Source organism: Meleagris gallopavo, chromosome 3, assembly GCF_905368555.1.
Source record: "Meleagris gallopavo chromosome 3, MGAL_WU_HG_1.1, whole genome shotgun sequence".
Lineage (NCBI taxonomy): Eukaryota > Metazoa > Chordata > Aves > Galliformes > Phasianidae > Meleagris > Meleagris gallopavo.
The window spans coordinates 13,209,182-13,229,991 of record NC_139406.1 but is presented as its reverse complement, the minus strand read 5'-3'; the positions used below and the strand labels follow the sequence as shown (position 1 = coordinate 13,229,991).

Below are 20,810 nucleotides of genomic sequence, written 5' to 3'. Positions count from 1 at the left end.
GCTGGGGTTCTTCAACCTGGAGAATAGAAGGCTCAGGGGAGACCTGATAGCAGCCCTTCAGTATCTAAAGTGGAGCTGTAAGAAAGAAGGGGACAGACTCTTTAGTGGGATCTGTTGTGATAAGAGAAGGGGAAATGGTTTCCAACTAAAAGAAGAGAGATTTAGACTTTATATAAGGAAGAAGTTTTTTACAATAAAGTTGCCCAGAGAGATGGTGGAAGCCCTGTCCCTGGAGACACTCAAGGTCAGGCTGAATGAGAGACTGAGCAACCCAATCTTGCTGTAGATCTCTGTTCATTGCAGAGGAGTTGGACTAGACAGACTTTAAGGGTCCCCTCCAGTTCTAAGTATTCTATTATCATGTAACTTCTCTCCCCAAACACGGAGCTTCACAGAACTGGGCAGGAACACGTGAGTAGCTGTGGGGAGATGCTTACATGAAGCCAAGGAAGCTTTGCTTGACTTTGTTGAGGAACTGAGGAATTATTCAATGTCCCACTTTCACTAAGGCTTCACCACATCAGGACCACTTGTTAACTTTTACTCCTCTCAAAAACATTCTTCAGTATACACACTGCTCCTTATCTGATCTCTGGGCTCTCAGTTCCTTCTCTATGACCACCTTCTCTCCCTCAGCATCATCTTCTTGTCTCTCAGCATGGCCTTGCTTTGACCTCAGATGCATCACCGTCTTTTTCAGCATAGAGACACGCAGCTAAAGTCCTTCAGCAGCTTAGAGTCTTCTGCTTTTCTCTGCCTTTTGAACTGGGTCTACTCTGGGAAGCTCTATCCCAGTTAAAGATTTGGGTTTTTTTCCATTCTCCCTGTATGATTGAAAGCCTTCTTGTAAGATCCTCTGAGAACATTTTTCTGCATCTCCAGAAGACCTCACCTCACAGCACTGATTCTTCAAAATACAAACAGCTCCTAATTTCTGAACATCACCATCCTATTCCTCTTTCCTGTCCTCTCTCCCTCCTCTTCAACAGAGTATCAGTGGCTGCATCACATTATATTCCTTCATCTGTACTTTCCTTCCATTTGACCCCTGTCTGCAAGCTCTCCCAGAATTCAGGCATGACCCCAAAACCTCCATCTCCAGTCGGCCACCGCACAACCTCCTTCCCCACACCTGAGGCCCACCCTTTGGGATCCTCTCACTCCTTTGTCCTCTCCTCCACTCACCAAAGTGGCCTCCAGGCTTGCTCCTGGCCTAGGGCTGCCCCTTCTCCTCTCACATCCTTTTCCTACCCTCATTGCTGGGCAGCTGCTTCTCTTCTTACTTCTTTACGGTGAGGGTGACGGAGCACTGGAACAGGCTGCCCAGGGAGGTTGTGGAGTTTCCTCCTCTGGAGATATTCAAGTCTCGCCTGGACGCCTACCTGTGCGACCTGGTGTAGGGAACCTGCTTTGGCAGGGGGGTTGGTCTCGATGATCTCTAGAGGTCCCTTCCAACCCCTACAATTCTGTGATTCTGTGATTCTGTGATTCTCCCACCCCACAGGCAGCTTTTCCCCGCTACATGCAGCAGCTAACACCTACCCTCCTCTTTTTCCAGCCATTTTTAGCTTTCCGCTTCCTTTTTTTGGTGGGGGAAGAAGGAGAGAGTGATGACTTTAAGCACTGATTTTTTTTTTTTTTTTTTTTTTTTTTTTTTTTTTTTTATGCCTTTCCTTCTCCCCATGTCTGTATGTGCAGCCTTAATTCTGAGAAATAGCTGACTTCTCGTCCTGGCCAAAACCCACTTCTCCACTCCACAACTGCTCTCCCCTCACGAGAGGCAGGGCAAATGTACACCTGCAGCATGCACAAAATGGCCCTGGTAACCCTCAGCTCCATGACACCTGACAGATGCATCTTGCTCCAGCAGCTCTCCTTGTCACCACCTCCACCTCCATACATCCCCTTGACTCTGCTCCTGCACCATGAAGACCAATGCTGATTGCCCTGCATCCTGCCAGACATTTATTTCCTTCCTTGTTTTTACTGCCAGGCTAGGGCCACGTCCATATGTTTTCTGGAGATCTCCAAGCGTAGAGACACCATAGTCTCTCCAGGCAACGTATGCAGGTCACCTGCACAGTGAAAAAGTAAAAGCAGTTGTGGATCCAGAGTTACTGACTTTGTCCGGGGGAGCATCAAACCCTGTGGTTTGGTATCCATGGTTTAATAGAGTTCAAAGCACTAACAGACACTCATCCTTGGCTGGAATCTAAAACACTGAGTGCCCAACACATCTGGAGAGTCTGCAGCAAGCTTCCACTCCCACACGCCCTCTTCATCTTTCTGTCTCCTCTCCCAGCCCAGTTTTCTCATAAAACTTCTAGGACTTCATCACCACTGTTTCCTTCAGACATGTGGGCCAACTGCATAAAATGTCATTTCAGAGGGGTAAAGGTAGCTAGCCCACAAACACATGTGCTGTGTGCAAAACCCTAAATTTACATTTTTCTATGATATTTTTTTGAATGATTTTGAGTTTCATAATAAAAACCAAGCTAAGCCAAGCACCCTTGGCCAAGTATCTGCACTGAGCAGGCTGTGTGATGGCAAGCAACATAGCAGATGCACCTTGAACTTAAAAAAACCAAGTCCTTTCCCCCCAACTTCCTGCATAAAGCCTCTTCACAGGTTCACAGCCCCCTGTGAACTCTTTTGCCACCTCCCCAAAATGAGCTCAGAGGTTTCCAGAAGGGCATGGATCCTGAGATGTTCAGAGCAGGGGCTCATTTAGCTTTTCTGTGCCCCACAGCACACATCCGGACTGCCACAGCTTCAGCCCCAGGGCAGCCACCAGGGGAGCGGGAACCGTGGGTCTGATTCATGGCTGTGTCACCTCTGCAGAGGATCATGAAGGTTAGGCAGGTTCCCCCGGCAGGAACCAACCAACCAAAGCCTCGGGCTGATCTCAAACTTCCTTTTTGCGGTCTATGTTGCCTCGATTTATTCATTTCCTTGTAATTTACAGATAGCCATCAATGCTTGCTATATTTAAATGGTGTCTGTATCTGCGGGGATTGTAGGTAAGCCATTTTATTCACACAGCGATGGTTTTAAAGGAAAGTGAGACTTCAGAGTCACCCTTCAGTCTGGTGCTGTCTCGTGCACGGGTGACACACATCTGGTCCATGGGACGCTGTGGGCCAGCAGGTAAATCCCCCTCCTAGGTCTCATGCCAAGGGGTTGCTCTGCTCCTCCACTTCCTGCTTCCCCTCCACCAGGAACTGTCTCAGCTCTCTGCCTTCCATCACCCAGCAGTGGCTGTGCCGAGATGGTGAAAGCCCAGTGGCACAATGAAGCTGTGATGAGCAGGGGCATATCATTCCTACATCACCCCTATGATGGGGGGGGGGGGGGAAATTTAAAAAAAAAATGCAAAGGGTTTCATTTAAAAGGAAAACAAAAAAAGAAATTTGCTCTATTCTCATGCAAACATCTCTCATTTGTTTCACAGCTTTTTTCTGGGAAGTCCATGTTAGTTCCTCGTTAGCTCAAACTTAGCAAAAGCTACCATGACCAGCTTAATCTTCATGATGGAAACCAACATTAAAAATCACACAGCAGTTTCTCTTCTGGACAGAGAGTCTTCAACTATTAGGGGAAAAGAATAGATGGGGAAAAGGATGGTGTGATTTCTTCAGACCTGGTCTGGGTTTTTCAGCCGTTTTGTGAAAACCCCTTGCTCTAAACAGTTCTGACCTTTCCTATTTCTTGGAGACTGACTGACGTCTCTACAGTAGATACATGGTGATGTCACTCACCCTGTTTTTGAAGTCTTCCTCTCTCACTACTCCTCGCATGGGTTTTTCTGTGGGAGGGGACAGTCATGAAGAGGGCTAAACCTCTCAATCATGTGTGAAAAGAGGAAATGAAAATGAGTTATTGGAGTTGTAGCTAGACTTCACCCATAACTTTGGTTTCTGAAGATATAAAAATCTTGAACTCCAGGAGAAATTTGAAAGGGACACCTACCAAAAATACAGGTCATTGAGCTCAAAAATGATTTTATCTGAATCCCAGCTCTAGGCTAGAAGCTGGGAATTCTCAGCCTTCACTTTTACAAGAGTATTATGGCTTTAAGAGGAGCATGAGAAGAAATTCAATCCCTTTTTGAGAAAAAAAAAATAACATGCATGCGGTGGCTGGGGCTGAATTAAGCTGCACACCAGCTTCCTATGGGAAAGCCTACCATGAATGATTGCCACGATTACATTTTGCTGAGTGTTTCATGGTTTCTAGGGTAAGAATCATAACTGGCAGAACTCAAGGACACCCTTTCTCATTATTATATTGTTGTCCAAAGCCTAACCTTCAAAGGCAACGATCATCGTGCTTGACACTGTGCAAATGCAAAAAAGCCTTCCCTGCCTTTAGATGTTAAGACAGACGAAGACTGAAAGAAAACCCAAGAGGAACAGAAGTGTTGACTAGACCCACAGCAAGGTATTTAGCCATCATTACGAGTTGGCTGCAACTCCCCAGTAAAGAAGAAAATTTCTTGATGAACACAAAACTCATACCTATAGCAAATCAGGAGAAGATGCAGGACTACATGAGGTAGACAGTCCCCAGATTGATAAGTAGGACTTACCCATAAACTAATGCATTTTAGAGACAAAAAAAAGTTCAAGCACTTTCAAGTTGAACTTAGAACTTAAAAGTGTCTTACATCTGTCTGTGCTCTGACGGCATTCCCAGCTCAGAAGAGCCATTAGGACAAAGAGTATGCAACCTGAAGAACTGAAAAAGTCAGGGCATCCCTCTAACTGCCCAATTCAGATTTAAACATCTTTTCTTGAAAAAAGTCAGAAAGTAAGACAGACAACACAGTGAGGATGTGATGAAATGAGTTTGACACATATGTAGATACACATATTGCACTATGTGCAATAATAATACAGCATAGAAGGCCTAGCAAGTGCATTTCTGCAGCTAAGGTGCAAGAACCTGCTCTAAACTCCTCACCAAGCTGATACGCACACTCACAGGACATCTTCTTCTGATAGGGATAAGAGGAATCTCATTGATGCTGTCAATTATCATTTCTGCCTGGCCAGGAAAAACATTAAAAGCCATGGTGAACAGTTAAGCAAGTTGTCCACACATTTCTGGATTTCAACCCCTTCCGGAGCAAGAATGCAGAAGCCAATCTTGAAATTAAAACAGAGCAAGCCCACGGGTCAAAGATGAAGCTACCTCCCAAGAAAATGGTGGACAAACATTGTCTGTACTTTATGCAGAAGTCACCTACATCTGTTTTTCCTTTGCTTGAGACAGAATTTGTGTATAAGGTCAGGTCTGCTTTTTTGAAGGGAGAAGGAAATGATATGCTGAGCCTGGAAGACAGATTTCAGAGAAGTGACCGCGTGCAGCCTGGTCTCCATCAGTAGCACTGTCACTGCCAGCAGGCCTGCAGAGGCATGAGAGATGGTTGTGCTGTGCCAGCACTGAAGAAAAAATAAACATGCATTTGCAAAATGAAGCCCTGCATTTCATTTCCATTGTTTTCCAGGGCACAGATCTACTCACATTTAAAATCTAAGAGGTGAAAAAGAAATGAACAGGGTTCTACTCTTTCTTGACTATTTCCTTTTCATGAACCACCACCTCATGAACCACTTGGGCATCAGCATTCAGGTAATAGCCCATCAGTGCAGATGATTCAAGTCCAAATTCAAGTCCCTGACCATTTTTAGTTCCTGTTTGAGCACAGATGATCACCCTACTCTCTTACTAACTCCCTAAGGAGCAAGTTCCCATCTTCCATAGCAAACCACATGATCCCATCCACTGTGTTTATCTATCTAGAACTCCCTTGTAAGAAGCAGGCCAAGGAACTGTTATTCTTGGACACCTCCATTAGCTCCACCCTGTCTGGCATTCCAGCACACTCAAGCCTCAGAGCACTGTGCATTCCTCAGACAGTGGGTGTTCATAGCCAGCAGTGCCATGATGAGTGGATGCAACCATCCCATGTGGGTTCAAAGCTACCGGGCTATAGGCTTGTTGGCCGGTGAGTAGCCTGCACACCAGCTCCAATGCAACTGGCTCCAAGTCATGGGAATGTTTTGGCATCTTAGAGCCAACCAAATTCATGTCCAAAGACTGCCCTTAAGACTTCTATGAAACAAAACAGCTTCTCATTTCTAAGCGCTTCCAAGACCATTTGGTTCCAAGCCCCTGCCACAGACAAGGTTGTCACCTATTAGATCACATCACCCAGAGCCTCATTCACACTGGCCTTGAACTGTTCCAGGGATGGGGATTCAGATTTAAAAACACCCTGACAATTTTTCACATCATATCATCCAGGTTCAGCTGAACGTAATGCATAGAACTGAATGGGAAAGGAGATACTACGATTGTTTCAAACTACCCACCCACTTTTTAATGTGCTGTCTCTCCCTCTGCCTCTCTACACGAATTCACAGACAATGATCTGACAACATGCAAGAAAATGCTTCTTTTTCCTGAAAGCTCTCTGCAAAGGTGGTGTTTCCCCACCTCCACGTTGCTGACAAACGCTGATGTAAACAGCACACATATGCCCGCCTGAAAGGCCACAGGGGTTTTCACGTGAATCCTGTGTTTTTTCCACAAACCCCGTTACACCCTGTTTCAGCTTAAAATACATCATCTCCTCTTTCTGGTTAACCTACAATCCTGTTAAGGCTCACAGAGTTTACAGTAGCAGGTAAAACCACTTAGCAGAACCAAATTTTGAAGATAAGCACTTCAGTTGCAGAACTCTGGCACGAAACTCTTTCAAGAAACTGGTTGAGCAGTATTAAAATAAGAGAAACCAATACTGAGATAAATCGTGCACTGAAATCGTTAAAAACACCAGCCATGCCTTTGGCGTTGACAGGAGCAAAGCATGTCATTTGTAACACCACTGAAATCATAACAGGAAGGAAGTAGACCTCAGAAACTATAAACAGAAGTTAACAGAAGTAGGAAGTACTTCAAATGTTTTCATTTAGCGACTGTAGAAAGATACTAAAAGGAGAAAATGTTTTCAGGGTTCGTCTTGTTTGCTTTTTTTTTTTTTTTCCACTTTACGTATCCATTAGTTATTTTGAACAGTAAAACATTGTTCCAAAAGTCAAACACAACTGTAAAGTCCCCACGTGTAAAATAATCTGTGGTATAAATCAACAGTTTGATCTCTCTTCCACTCTCGTCCTCCCATCCCTTAGCCTCTCTGCTTGCTTACAGCAAGCCCTTCACCTGGATCTGGCTGCACGAAAGCTAAGCAAGTTCTGCATGGCCAGGAGTTAGATGGCTTTCTTCTCCATTCCTCTTCTCAGCTGCTTCTTCAAGAAAAATATTTAAAAGCTCATTCCAAAGTCGAGAATGATAATGTACCTTGATACTCAATATAAAGATGCTCCCCAGCTTCTAACACCTCATAGATAACTTTCTACACTTTTCTCTAAGCTAGTGAGTGTGACAAACTTCTTTGAGACCCTGACTTCCAGTGGATGGATGACAGCTGCCTTGTGGCTGAGCTCTATTGAGTTGAGCGCAGGTCAGGATGCTGGGCTGAGCCAGAGGACGAGCTAATATCCCTTGTTTTTCGTAAGAGCAAAAATCCTTACCTTTTGACCTACCCCTGCACCTTTGTCTGAAAATACAGTTCCCCAGAGCCTTATCCATCAGCATTGCCCAGGTTAGCAGTGTAGGACTGAGCTCAATAGATTTGCCCCACTACTGAAAGCAACACATACAAATTGAATTGGTAGGGAATAAGGACTTTATTCTAAGACATGAGCTGAAGCAATGAGCATATGAAGCAACGGCCACTAGAAAAAACATCAGATATTATATCGTATCATACCAGTTCAGTTTGAACTCAAAAGTCCATTCTGGTAAAATTTATGCACAGACCAAAAGCATATGCAGAAGCTCTGAAGGTCACCTAGAACAGTGCTTTTAATGTCTATGGCAGAGGTCTCCCCTATGAGAATCTTTAAGCCAGGAAAAACACCCCAGGTAACAAAGTAAAAATGATCCATTAATTCTGCCTGGCACTGTGGAGCAGGAAGGGGATAACATATCCCAAGAGAGTATGCATCTTTAAGATGTATAAGTTAGAAGTCCCTAGAAAACAAGTCTGCTGCCAGACTAAGTACCATTCATTTCTTCTTCATTTAGAAACTCAAGTGAAATACATATGTTAACCACAGGGAGGTCATACTCTGGAGCTGAAGCAGCGTGATCACAGAGTCTGATCTCCAGTGTAACAGCGAGGAGGTTTTACTACCACACAGACTCAACAGACCCCTTCTCTTTGCCTCTTTGATGGCATTCTAGCACACAAGGCTGCAAATTGCATGAAGTCATACTTCTGTGAAGATTTTAAAACAAACATTAAAAGAAGTTTTTCCTTGTCTTAGTTTGGGAGGCCAAGTTCTGCTTTCCTCAATCTCCTCCTTCATATTCATTCCAGTACCAATGGAAGGAAGCTATGAGTGCACACCAAGAGCAGAGCTTGGCTCGGTACAAGCCTGAAGTGCTGATCACTTCAGCTTGCCTCCTGTGTGTCACATTAGCCAAGGGTAGCAGGACCACTCCCTGTGCTATTTTCAACGTCTGCCAACTTAATTCTAATGCACATATATGTATAATGCATAGTAGTTTGCAATGGTAAGAAAATAAAATGTGATTTATTTTTAAATATGCTCTTTGGGACTCTAGAATTATAGTGGTTAATTCACTTTAATCCACAGGTAACGTGAGCTAAATGGTCATAACACAGTACCACAAACCAATCAGCTTAGAAACTGCTATCAAGAGGCCTAATCCAATACTAACAGTGGCAGCAAAGTGGCATTGTAAGGAAAAATGTCCGTCAGGTATTAAAAAAAATATGTCTCTGAAGATTTACATTGTTTTTAAAAAATTCTACATAAGAATATAGGTATGACGCTTATCAGTCTAAGTTTAAAACCACTTACATGTATAGCTATTCTCAATAAACCATCTACATTCGCTACCTACCTACAGTAGCTACAGCTTCAAACTGGGAACATCACAAATTTATGTACCTTCCCTGAGATCGTAATCCAAAATAAATAGCCCTGCCAGTATAACAGTGTAAACTCTGGATTTAAGTCTTCGGTAAGAATCAGTCCTCACAACACAAGGAAAACATTAAGCAAACGTAAACAGCAATCATTTCGTCAGTTTTGAGTTATTCCCAGCAACAGTGGAACTTATGTGAGATGTAGCATCCAAACGTTGAAGACCCATCATTTGTATCATACAGTATGGCTGTCCCAGTTCACTTTCCTATCATTGAACCTTTGGTCCCCCAAACACATCCAGCTGTGATTTGGATCTCCAAATTGCTATCCAGATCAGCTCCTCCACTCTGCATAACCTTTACAGTGCCTTTAGAAACACTTATTCTGAGGATCTTATTCTTGAATAGAGGAATGGCGAATAGATCTGTGATAATCCTCTGGACTAGTCATGAGTTCTGGTAAATCATAGCCTCTCAGAAGATGTCCACTGTTTTGTTGCGCAAAGTAATACAGCTGCCTGGCAAACATGGGTTCAACCTTAAGAACAGACAAAATGTTAATCAGACATATAACAAGATTTCACATTCCTCATGTAAGTCATTTACGGTGTTTTAAAATTAAAAAACAGAGCAGGACAAAACACCTCTGCTTGCCAGAATGGGAAAATAATTTCTGTGTTCTCACTGATCTCTCTTCTAAGATAGTACTTGCCTGTTCTGCTGACAAATGTTTTTCTAATTGCACACACACTTTATTTGCTCAGTCTTCACTTAGAGGAGCACATTATCAGTGACACAGATGATGTAATTGCAATTGCACCCACATACATGAGCAATGTGACATATGACATGTCTGTGACCACTTAGTGTGTTTAAATCCATACCCAGAGCTTTGCAAGTCTTATCTTCGTCCTTAAGAACTTTGAGGTCTTAAATTGAAATGTTCCGATGTGCTTAGGTATGCCACAAAATAACTATCTTTTAAATTAGACATCAACCTAACTGCAAGTTACTCTTAACTTCTTTTCCTTTAAGCTCTGTTGAGGCATCTCTTCAGCTGCTGCCCACCACCAAGAGAGATGTGCATGACTTAATACTGCCTTCACTTCTATCTGCTTAGAAACCACTATTCCTCACCAGGTCTTTGGGCCCTGGCTGCAAATATTTAAGTTGCACACTAAGCACTAAAACCCAAAACTCTCCTTATTCACTGCAGCTGGGCTCTTCTCTACAACCCCTACACATTAAGACAGAGGCACCATTTGGGTGGAAGCATATACTTGCAGCAGGTCCTACCTGCAGAAAGGGACAGAGCCAACAGGGAACCCTGCCATAGAGCAGTTCCACAAGCTGGGACAGCCCGTTCAACTTTTCAGGCTGAGGAGCAACCAGTAAAGCCCAAGCAAAGGTTGATTTGGGTCCTGTGCTACCCGGGGGCTTTTGAAAAATTAAAACTGACACCAGCTTTCCACCCAAGGAAGCAATAACTTATACCTTAACACTAGCGTGTGGATTATCACCTCTCTTGTGGTTACATGGGCCAAAACAGTCAATTTAGAAAGTACCCGGTCTCAATCTCTGTCAGCACCCTCTCTCAGATAGCATCCTGAAACACTAGCTTTGAGTGTGAGCGAACTGTGGTCAGCCAGCTTGCGAGCTTGCCAGCTACCTTAACACTGGAGCTGCACTGGTAGCCCCTGCATCAGTCCAAAGGCTGAGGTCTTTGGGATGTAGGCTGGGCCTCTGGAGCACCTTTAGGTGAAAGCACTGTGTCCTGCACTGGCCTGGCAGCCCAAGGTGTTGTGCCATGGGGCCACTAATAACAACACTGTCCAGCTCTTCTAGGGTACTTTTTGAGTCCTGATGGTCTTTGTAAAAGAGATCACTGATGACAAATGCTTTACAGAGGGGGTAACTGGGTGCTCTGATCTTCTGAGGGCCACCAGTCCTGGAAGATCTGGGAACTCAACCTCAGACTCGAGTGTGTGCTGCATTATCATGAAATTGCCACCTTCCCCACATCCTCTGCAAGGCAGAAGTCTGACTGGCAGATTGATATCCTTTAAGGAATGTGTTTCATTTAGCAAACAAAGAAGTCCTACTTACATGGGCCGTAATTAGTTTTCGCTGCCTCTGTGGATCTGGAAATTCCTCCCCAAAGCACAGAGCAACCTGGTACCTTGGGAGTGGACGTCCATGATGAGCAAAGGCTTGAAGCTCTGGGAAGAGGAAAAGGGCTGTTAAGAAAGTCTTTGTGGATGGCTGAGCTCCAAATGGAGGACCCTGGAGCACAGTGAGAGAAGGTAAAGTAAATCTAAGGAGAGGATGAGAGAAATCAGGAGAAAGACCAGAGGTAAGGAGAAGAAACTGAAAAGAAACTGTGTTTGGAGACTTTTCTGCAGACTGGGGAAGCTTGTGATAACATTGCCATTTTTCTGTTTGCCTTGCTTCATAAATCATTTCAGATGCACAAACCAGGATGTCTTCCAGTAAATATTTTTACTTGGCCTTGTCATCAGAACCTTGTGGAGCAAATGCCAGCAGTAGTCCTGACCCACTCAAGAGCACAGCCAAAAGTATCACTGAAACCAATGGCTTTGTAGAGTCAAAGTACTGCATGGCACAAATTCAGACTCAGCTAGACACTGTCATGAAGTCACTGCCACCACTGTTTTTAGAGGGGGAAAAGGAAGGTATGGGAAGATGAAGGACTTTATTTAAGCCCTGCACTAAGCTGGCAAAAAAGATTGTCTTCTGTGTGCCTATACTCTCTTCACTAATCCACATTTTGCACTAAGGAAAAAGTCAAATTACATCATTACACCAAAGTGTTCTCAGTAAAAGATAGGTGGGGAGGCTTTTATGAGAGAGACCAAAATCACCTCCTTGCGTTTTAGAGACTGTATTCCTTTCCACAGTATAAAAAATTGCATCTAATACAAAATTTTCCTTACAGTCTTCATTATGTAAAGCATCACTACATAATTGACTGATAGAGTTCATTTTAATTTAAAGCTTTCTTTACGCTTTCTGAAGAAAAGTTGCAATGGCAATTAAAGTTAAAAACCTGTGTCTTACGACAAAGTGCTCCCTGCTATACAGGGGAATAAGAGTCTTTGAACTTGACATCATGCATCTTTTATTATAATATATACCTGCTGCTTCTACTCTAACTGCAAGCTTTTCAGAACAAAGTATGAGTTCAGCAGCTGCCACAACAGTTCCCCAGTTAGACACACTGGTCTTACTGGGAGGATCAGCTATAGGAGTAACACAGTGGAAAGTTCACTTAAAACACAGCAAAAACTCTGAAAGTGCTGTGAGCCCTCTGGCATTATGCAAAGAGAGAACAGAGATCCATGCAATCCTGCTTTCCTCAGGAGAGGGTAGGACAGTTCACCCATGGCCCAACCAACACAATGCTGCTAATGGAGAACTTCTTTCATCTTTCTTTTCCTCTCATTTTACTCAGCCTCAGCAATTCTCCAAATCCTGATTATCTGTGGGGATGCTACCCAGCAGTCCTTGGCATGGACCCAGAGAAGTCCTTTCTTTTCTACCAGCAGGATGATGGAAGCCAGCCTTGCCTTTCTCCAAAGCCCTCCACTCATTCTTCCCATGCCCACATGCCTCCCTGCACTGCAGTGCCCCCACACTCCTCCTCAGACCACTTCTCATCCTTTTACTCTACCTCCAGCTTCCCATCCTTCTGCCAAGCCAGTCCTCCTGCAGCTGCCATCTGCCATGCTCCCAATTCCCTTTTTGGATCCTCCTACTTTCTGCCTACCCCAATTCACTGCATTTATTATGCAGTGCTCCCCAGAAGCCATCCACCCATTTTCTGAGTTACTACTATTGTAGGACTCCCAAGGCAGGCAGCAGTTTGCATGCAGGATCCAGCTCCTCAACAGGATCCTAACCATTGCAGTCCACAGTTCTACTTCGGTCCCTTTCTCTGCTGTCCAGTACTTCCTCTCCTGGCAGAGATCTCCTGTATCTCTTCCCAAAGAAAGCAGAATTTCCTAATAAGGGAAAGCTCAAGCTTGCCTGCAGTCTGGGAGCTCGATATTTTCAATTGACTTGCAGATTTGGTGTGTCCATGACAAGTCACTAATAAACCTAGCTGAGCATCAACACATGCAAAAGCTTATTTTGCACACACCACAGACTATGGCTACAACCACATCCTTGGGCTTGCACAGGCTGTAGTGCACAAGTAATTTAGGAGGGGGAAAAAGTAACTATTGTTTAAGCTTCTCTTTGGGGTTAGGCTTCTAAAAAGAGAGGTACTGTCAACCGTTTGGATGAACCCGGAGTACATCTAAAAAACCTTCTGAGAAAAGGGAAAGGGATTTCCAAAACCATCATCACAGGCAGAATTGAGTCTTAAAATTAGCATGTGATTGAAGCTCAAGCCAATGCCCTAACCTCAAATTCCCCTTTCTAACTGTCAATTTTCATATCCATGACATTTCTTTCATTAGACGCCTTTTTTGCTTGGCCATTTTGCTAGGATGATGCAGCAACCTTGGAACATGTGTGCTAAAACTGCTGGTTTAGGGGGTTTAAAAAAAAACCTGCAAAACATTATTCCTCTAAGAGACTCCTGCTGCACTGATGCCCTGTTCTAATGGGCAATGTGTGAACTGCCTGTCTGCCATGTCATACATCTCAAACCAGAGGCTGCATGCACTCCTGCTGCCCGATCTGTCTTCCAATGTCTAGGAAAGGCCTGGCTCCCAGTTTCTCTGGGTGGGCACCTTTACATGCTGAAAAGTGCTGTGATATAGAGCCGTATTCCAAAAGCTGTAAGAAAAAAGCCCGTTCCCAACAGGTGCCATTGGCCTCATCAGTTGGTGCTGGACCCAGATAGAAAAGAAAGCCTTCTGTTGGAATCCATGTCAATATTGGAATGCTCTGAGACAGATTCCAGGCTCACTTTAGGTTGAGAGCAGGATGACTGCAGATCACAGTGCTGCCCTGGACTTATCAAAGCAGATCCAAGGCCAGAATCCATCTTCCTCTGCTACCCAACATTTGGGAAAATTATTTTATTAGGTTCCTCCCTATGCTTCATAAAGCGATGTGTGGTTTGGCTGTCACTCCCACCCATTTGTGTAGGGACACAGACTGTGCACACAGCAGAACTAGACAAGATTTCTCAGAAGGCAATGCTCCCTGGCTGCATTTCATTGAAAGAAGCAGTGAGGAGCAACTGCTATCATAAAGAGAGCATTCCCATAAAGCATGGAGAGTGTCCAGGTTACCTTTTCAGAAATTATACCAAAGCCACAGAGGGAATTACCTGCTAAAAACTGCTGAGTGTCAAAGAGCTTGCATGTCTGATCCCGCTCCAGCTTGTTGGGTCGGTCACTGCAGAGAGCCAGAGGTCCATCCCAGTAGATTCTACTTTGGCAAAGTCTCTTAGCATAGAGGCCATCGGGTGCCATCCACAGTATTACTCCTCGCTCCAAGTGGCTCAGCAGCTTTTCTATGTTCTTCCTCTGGCCATTATCCTCTGGATAAGGGAAGATGACTTGTTCCAGGCTGCTGACCTCATAACTTTGGCCCTGGGATATCCTACAGCCTTCAGGACTAGAAGTTGTCACCTCCTTTACCAGTATCTCACGGTAATATAAGCAGATGTGGAGCCGACAATCTACAAGAATTAAAACAAAAAGGATGACTATGGTATATTCCCACAAATATTTTATGTTTTAAATTTGCATTAAGACCAAGAGACATAAGTGCCATTCTGAGCCTCTATGCCATGGGCACTCTTTTGGTTGGTGATGACATTAGCAAAAATCATAAAAAGAGCATGGAATACATGGTCTCTAATTTTATTAAGAGGGCTACTCATGTGAGATTTTGGTAGGAACTAATGCCCAGCAAACTTCACATTTCGGTTTAAGCAGGGAAAGCCAGCATAAAAAACAGTTGTTTGTCACATTTTCCAAGCTCATGTCACAATTAAACACAATGGCTCAGTAAACTTCCTCAGATATAATCAGGAAGTAGCAGTGTTTCTCCCCAGATTTTGCATAACAGGGGCTTCTGCACAGGGGACCTGCAAGCCCACACTTGGCTGCCTGAACAGAAGCAGCTGCTGGTGCCAGCTCTGCACAGCTGTACCTGAATTCCCAAATCTTCCTTTCAAATGACAGTTCGATCAGCTTGGCACTCACATGGCACTGAATGTGTGTATATATACATACATATGCACATATAGACATACAGACCCTGATTCAGAAGACTCAAGAAACCTGCTGAGCATCCTGCTGTAGGTTTATCCACTATTTCTGTGACAAGCACATTCCTGCACCCTTTCCCAGAGTTATTCAAACTTCCCCTGGCAGCTACATGTCTGCAGAGCTGGCTGACTGAGATCATTCCCTTCTTCTTTCCCAAATGCCTTTATTTACCACAAATAATGAAACAGAGCCAAGCCAGGCGGCATTAGCAGGAGCACAGCAAGGTACCACAGAGCTCCTCCCAAATAGAAACTGAGCTAAACATCACTGACCCTCAGTATCTTCAGACGCCCTTGGTGGTTCATCAACACTATCCAGCACTAAAACCAAGAACCAGAAAAGCTTTCCACCTACTCAAACCACTGCCCCTAAGTTCCCTGGAGTTCAGGCTACAAGTGTTTCAATATCCTAGCAAATCAAGGCTTAAGCACATGCAACAGATTCATTCACTAAAAAAGATAACTTTTTTTCATTTTTTCCTTTTCATCAGAAAGGAGAAACACAACACAAGGGCAAGTCAGATGTGGGAGTCTCTTGTAGGGATCCCCAGAAGCCCTGAGGGGCTGTAGACCTTACCTGACAGGGCGAGGGCTTCACCAGACCTTATGCTTGGCTCAATCGGGATGCCAGGAGTCTGGGACTCGGGAGGGGCACAAGCATAAAAGGTTCCTGTCACCTGACAACCTGTTTCACAAACAAAAGTCAGTGACAGCTACCTAAATCCTAAGAGAAAAGTTTGGGCAGAGGTCAAAGGTAAGCAAAATTAAGTTTTTCTGAGCTTCACGAACTCTCTTTCTTCTGCTTTGTAAAATGGTTTTGTTTCCCATTTTTCAAATATGCTTACTACAAACACTCAAGATGTTATCTGGACTGTATTTTTATCTGGGTCTCTGTGAAATACTCCCTCTTACAATAACATTTTTAACTAGACTACAGTGCTCTTAAAAGTTGTCTGCAAAAAACAATCTGTTCAGCCTAAGGAATGTTACTTAAGACAGGCATGATAATAAAGCTGGAATCAGCACTGACTTAGAAGTAAGCAGAGAAAACTGTGCAGCAGGAGATTATTGGAATTGTATTACCAAGACTACTATTAGCTGAACAAATACCTATCAGTACACGAATTATCACGTAAGAAATTAATATTTTCCTCTGTTTCTTAATGTAGGTAAAGGTCCCTCTACGATGAAGCAAGCGCTCTTCCCAGCAGCAGGACTGCACCTCCTGACAAGTCCTATAGCTCAGCAGCACACCCAGGACAAGCCACCAACAGCTGCCACAAACATCAGCAAGTGTCCCAGCGTGTGCCCAACTGCTGCATGGGATGTACTGCGGAGCATTGCTCATGCAGCCAACAGGCCTACTTTTATTAGCAAGTAGCTCAGCTAAAACCAAACAATTCTCCTTAATAATTCCAGTATACTAGCAGCAAAAGTTGCACTGCATCAAGATTTTCTCTTCAGCAGACCCAGAGAATAAAAACTATTTCTCTGCACAAAAATACCCAGAGAAGTGTCCTCTGAACACTCAGTATCTGCTCTCCCAAGTCTTTCCTTGCTTCCCACTGCAACACCTCCTTCTCCTCATGAAGCAAATGCCCATCTACTTGAGGTGAGTTGTTCTGCAAGTGCCTATGACACACAGTTCCCTGACTCTTATGTTTTTTAGACATTAGTGTTGCCAATTTTGCCCACGGCAGAGGGGCTGAAATGAGATGATTGTTAAGCACCCTTCAAAGCTAAGCCATTCTATGATTCCATGCAGCTGTGATTATACTGGGCTCAAACTGTAAGATCTCTGGGGAAGGGAATGTCTCTTTATTCCATTTCTGCTGTGCCAGCCCCAAGAGATGCTCAACCTATGACAAGTTGTCTAATAGAAAAAGTAATAACTTCAGCTGCCCACTTGGGAGAATAACACCATTCTAACCCACAAGGCTAGAGGGAAAAAAATCTTGCTCACATGTGCCTCAGAAGTCCCAAAATCAGAAAGCAAAGCTAAGGAACACACATTTCCATCTGGGGTTGGGAGGTTGGTTCCCTTCTTATTGCTCAGGGCTTTTGAGGGTTGGTTTGTGAGCAGAGCTCTAAGGTCTGCGTAGTCAGGACTGGGGCGAGTGATGTCCACCAGTGAAAGCCATGAATAGCTAAGGTGGACCCTGCAGTTCTTGCAGGTCACACGCCCTCTCCTTTGATCAGCCTCAGCCACCAGCCCTGGATGGGATAAACCCTCTTACCATTCTCGCAGCCGGGCCCTTGCCAGTGATGACTGCGAGCTGCGAAGGGGACGCTGGCACACTGGTAGGGGATATCGGGATGCGGCTGTTCCGGGGCAAATTCTCTCCAGTTGCGCTCATGGGGCACCATGTAGTTGGGTACCTATTCAATGTAATGAGATATTTTTTACCTGGTAGCTGTCAGAACTGATGCTGCGTGTTGCATCAGCTTTCAGCTTCCTGGCGTTATTTGCCCCGACAAAACTCATGGAGGTCTAAGCACTGCCCAGCCTACAAGAATGGCACATCACCACCACCACCAATGGGACTTTCAAATGAACTTCTCACCACTGGTGTAAATAACAAGCTGGGTAGAATAACAAAAGGCAGTCAAAGCATTGCTGGTAAATGTCTGTTCGGAATAGCAATGCTTCATTGGGTGCTTACATTCTGGCTCCAAGAGGATGGCAGTACACTAATATCTATGGCCAAACAGAAGAGAGCAATTACTCAGGAATAAACAACACCAAAAGAAATTAACTGCCCTGTGGCCTCATATGACATTAGGAAAGTTGCTTCCCAATTTCTGTTTTCATAATTAGATGTTTTTTTCTCTTTCCAAAAAAAACTCAAGAGAGCTATGTCAGCCAGGAAGGACATACTGCAGAGTACAGAGCCATTACTGCCCAGTGCACAAGCACCAAACGCACAATTGACGTCATACCTGGGATGGTAGTGAGGTGTAAGGAGACGGGATTGGGAAGGGATGGTTCATCAATGGCTGCTCCTCCATGCTGTTCTGTTTCGCACCTATGTTCACCAGAGGGATGGAAAGAAATGATGTCAAGCACATCCCTGTCCCGCCAGGGAGAGGAAACCCCACACCCCCCGGAAGGCCAAAAACCCCAAAGTGCTGCCACGCACCAGTGCCCTCTAGCACCCTGCTGTGCCCCTGCCTCGGGGGCCCTGCCCGCTCTGGGACTGCCTGCAGATGCTGGTAGCTAGCAGTCACAGACTGGGCATCCCCAATCCAGTGGTTGCTCAGCTCAGAGCACTTCTGCTCCTCCCTGTATTCAAAACCTACATCGAGAAAGTTATTTTTTTTTTCCAGGGTGTTTTTGCCTGTCAGTCAGAATGAAATGTATTTGACCTCTGCACTTGGGCTCCCACTTCTGCAAAGACTGCATGGCCATTCCAGGAAAGCATGCTTCGGTCCTCATGTGCTTACAATGAGACAGACATTCACACTCTGTTACACAGGGAATTTGAGATGTTTTACCTTTTTTAGCTCCTTCTGGCACTATTCTGTACACTTTATAGGGATCTGAGATGTCCAGCTGGCTTCTCTCCACCAGCTCTTCAAAGTCATTGCTCTTGTTCAAAGCACACCTCAATCTGGTCTTCCAGGTAGGGGGATCTGGTTTATCAATGCCCTCTCTGAACTTCCCTTTAAAAAGAGCCCAAGCCTGGAAATATTTCAGGTAATCAAAAGAGCAAGGGAAAAAAAAAGAAAAAGAAAAAAAAAAGAAGAAGAAAAAAAATGATCAACTACAAGGTACAAGTTCACAATGCTTGAGACACCATATATGCCTGTGCCTACGTGTGCACGAATTTACTCCCTACAGCACAGTTTAGTGGGCATGGTGGTGATGGGTTGACAGATGGACTAGATGACCTTAGTGGTCTTTTCCAACTTTAATGATTCTATAGGTTTAGGAGAATAAAAAAGCAGCGGGGCAAGGCAGGAAAACAGCTCAGCAGGCATAAGGAAAAGAGAAAGAGTGGGCAGCCTAGGCGCCGTACCTTGAAGAGGGCAGCGTCCTCCTCGCGGTTGTAGTCCTGCTTGCCAGCGTGCTTCCAGGGGATGCGGAAGATGCTCTTCTCATCATTCTCCCACACCAGCCCTGGGTACTTGCCGCTGTCTATCTGGTCGATCAACCACTGGCGGAGCTTCCCGTTGCCGCAGCTCACTGAGTTCATCCCGCACTCGCCCGGCTCCAAGTTCATGCCACTTGTGTCAGGGGATCAGGGTTGGGGGCGCGTTGCTGAGCCCACCGCACCGCACGTGGCTGAGCACCAGCTCTGTGGGGGCTGCGGGAGGGAGAGGGAAACCCAAGGTTCAAAGGATGCTAAGAGCATCCGGGAAAGACAGCACAGAGCACCAGCAGCCCCCCACTCCAGGCAGTTCCAACACTGAAGGCTTTGACAGAGATCCACCTGCCCCAGTGATGCATGAGCACACACGGGTGGCTGGGATGTTCAGCATGACTGCCTTCGGGCATAACCTCCTGACTCACTCAGAGTTCCACTAGATCTTTTTAACCAAAAAGTAAAAAAATAAAAATAAATTAAAAACCACGACGCATATTCGCAATGCAAGGGCAGACCCACACAAATCGGGTGGCTTCACACACATTTACAACTCATGCGGCTTCTCACTGTAATGGCAAAGGAGCTTTCACAGCCTCCCTTAAGCAAAGCACATCCGAGCACCCGACGCACATCCACGCTCAGCTGCTCCCACCAGAGTACCACTCAGAGCACTGCAAAGTTTGTCCACACACCGCACCGACTGCCCCCTGCTCAAAAGCTCGGCTCCGCGGCTCCCCTAAATGCAGCCTTCGCCTCCGCACGCGGGCAGACTTTCGGATCTCCCGTCAACGCGCCGCAGTGAGAGCCGCACATCCCCGCATCCCTCACGCCCCGCACACCAAACCCGGTCCTCGCATCCCTCCCCGGGCAGCTCCGCCGCTCGTGCTCACGGGGAACCTCTGGCAAAGCCCCCAGAAGCGCCCCACCCGTCGGCGCAGACCGAGCTCGGGTGCGCCCGTCGGGGCACGGCTCCACGGCTCCGCGGCTCCCGGTGCCGCTTACCTGTGCCGGACGCCGGAGCGGGCACGGCCGCGCGGCTGCTCTCCGTCGGGTGCAGCGCGACTGGGCCGGCGGCCCCGGGAAGTTTCTTTATATGATGGAGGGCGCCGGGCCCGGGAGGGGGGAGGCGGGCCCCCGCCCGGAGGTGGAGCCGACGGAGGGGAGCGGGGACTTCGCGAGCTGGAAAACATCTGAGGCAGTGACACATGCCCATTGCTGGTAAACACACGCTGCGGGGCGGGGGGGAGCGGCCCGGCGCCCTCTGCGCGTCCGCGCGTGTATTTTTTTAATCGATGCAGACACACACGTAGACATAAATAGCACGGGGAAACTCCTACCTGCGCTCGTCGGGCGGGCTTTACTGTAACAGAGCCGGGCAGCGACACCCACCAGAAACGGCCCAGACGGCGCCGCGGGGACCGGCGGCTCCCACCCCCCCCAC

At 45.8% G+C, this 20,810-nt stretch overlaps 1 protein-coding gene across 2 annotated transcripts; it reads right to left on the bottom strand.

Annotated features, from left to right (window-relative positions):
- Positions 1-7,738: 7,738 nt before the first annotated feature.
- Positions 7,739-20,503, bottom strand: IRF4 (interferon regulatory factor 4). Of its 2 annotated transcripts, XM_010708414.3 has the most exons (9): positions 20,372-20,501; positions 19,301-19,588; positions 18,777-18,963; positions 18,222-18,307; positions 17,519-17,660; positions 15,859-15,966; positions 14,334-14,687; positions 11,135-11,247; positions 7,739-9,566 (listed from the first exon to the last, which is right to left on the bottom strand). In XM_010708414.3, the coding sequence occupies exons 2-9, from the start codon at positions 19,502-19,504 to the stop codon at positions 9,423-9,425; spliced, it is 1,338 nt and encodes a 445-aa protein (XP_010706716.1). In that variant the 5' UTR covers positions 19,505-19,588; positions 20,372-20,501; the 3' UTR covers positions 7,739-9,422. The 2 variants fall into 2 exon arrangements, with proteins under 2 accessions (XP_010706716.1, XP_019469314.1); XM_019613769.2 differs by lacking the exon at positions 15,859-15,966 and having other exon boundaries at positions 20,372-20,503.
- Between the last annotated feature and the right edge of the window lie 307 nt (positions 20,504-20,810).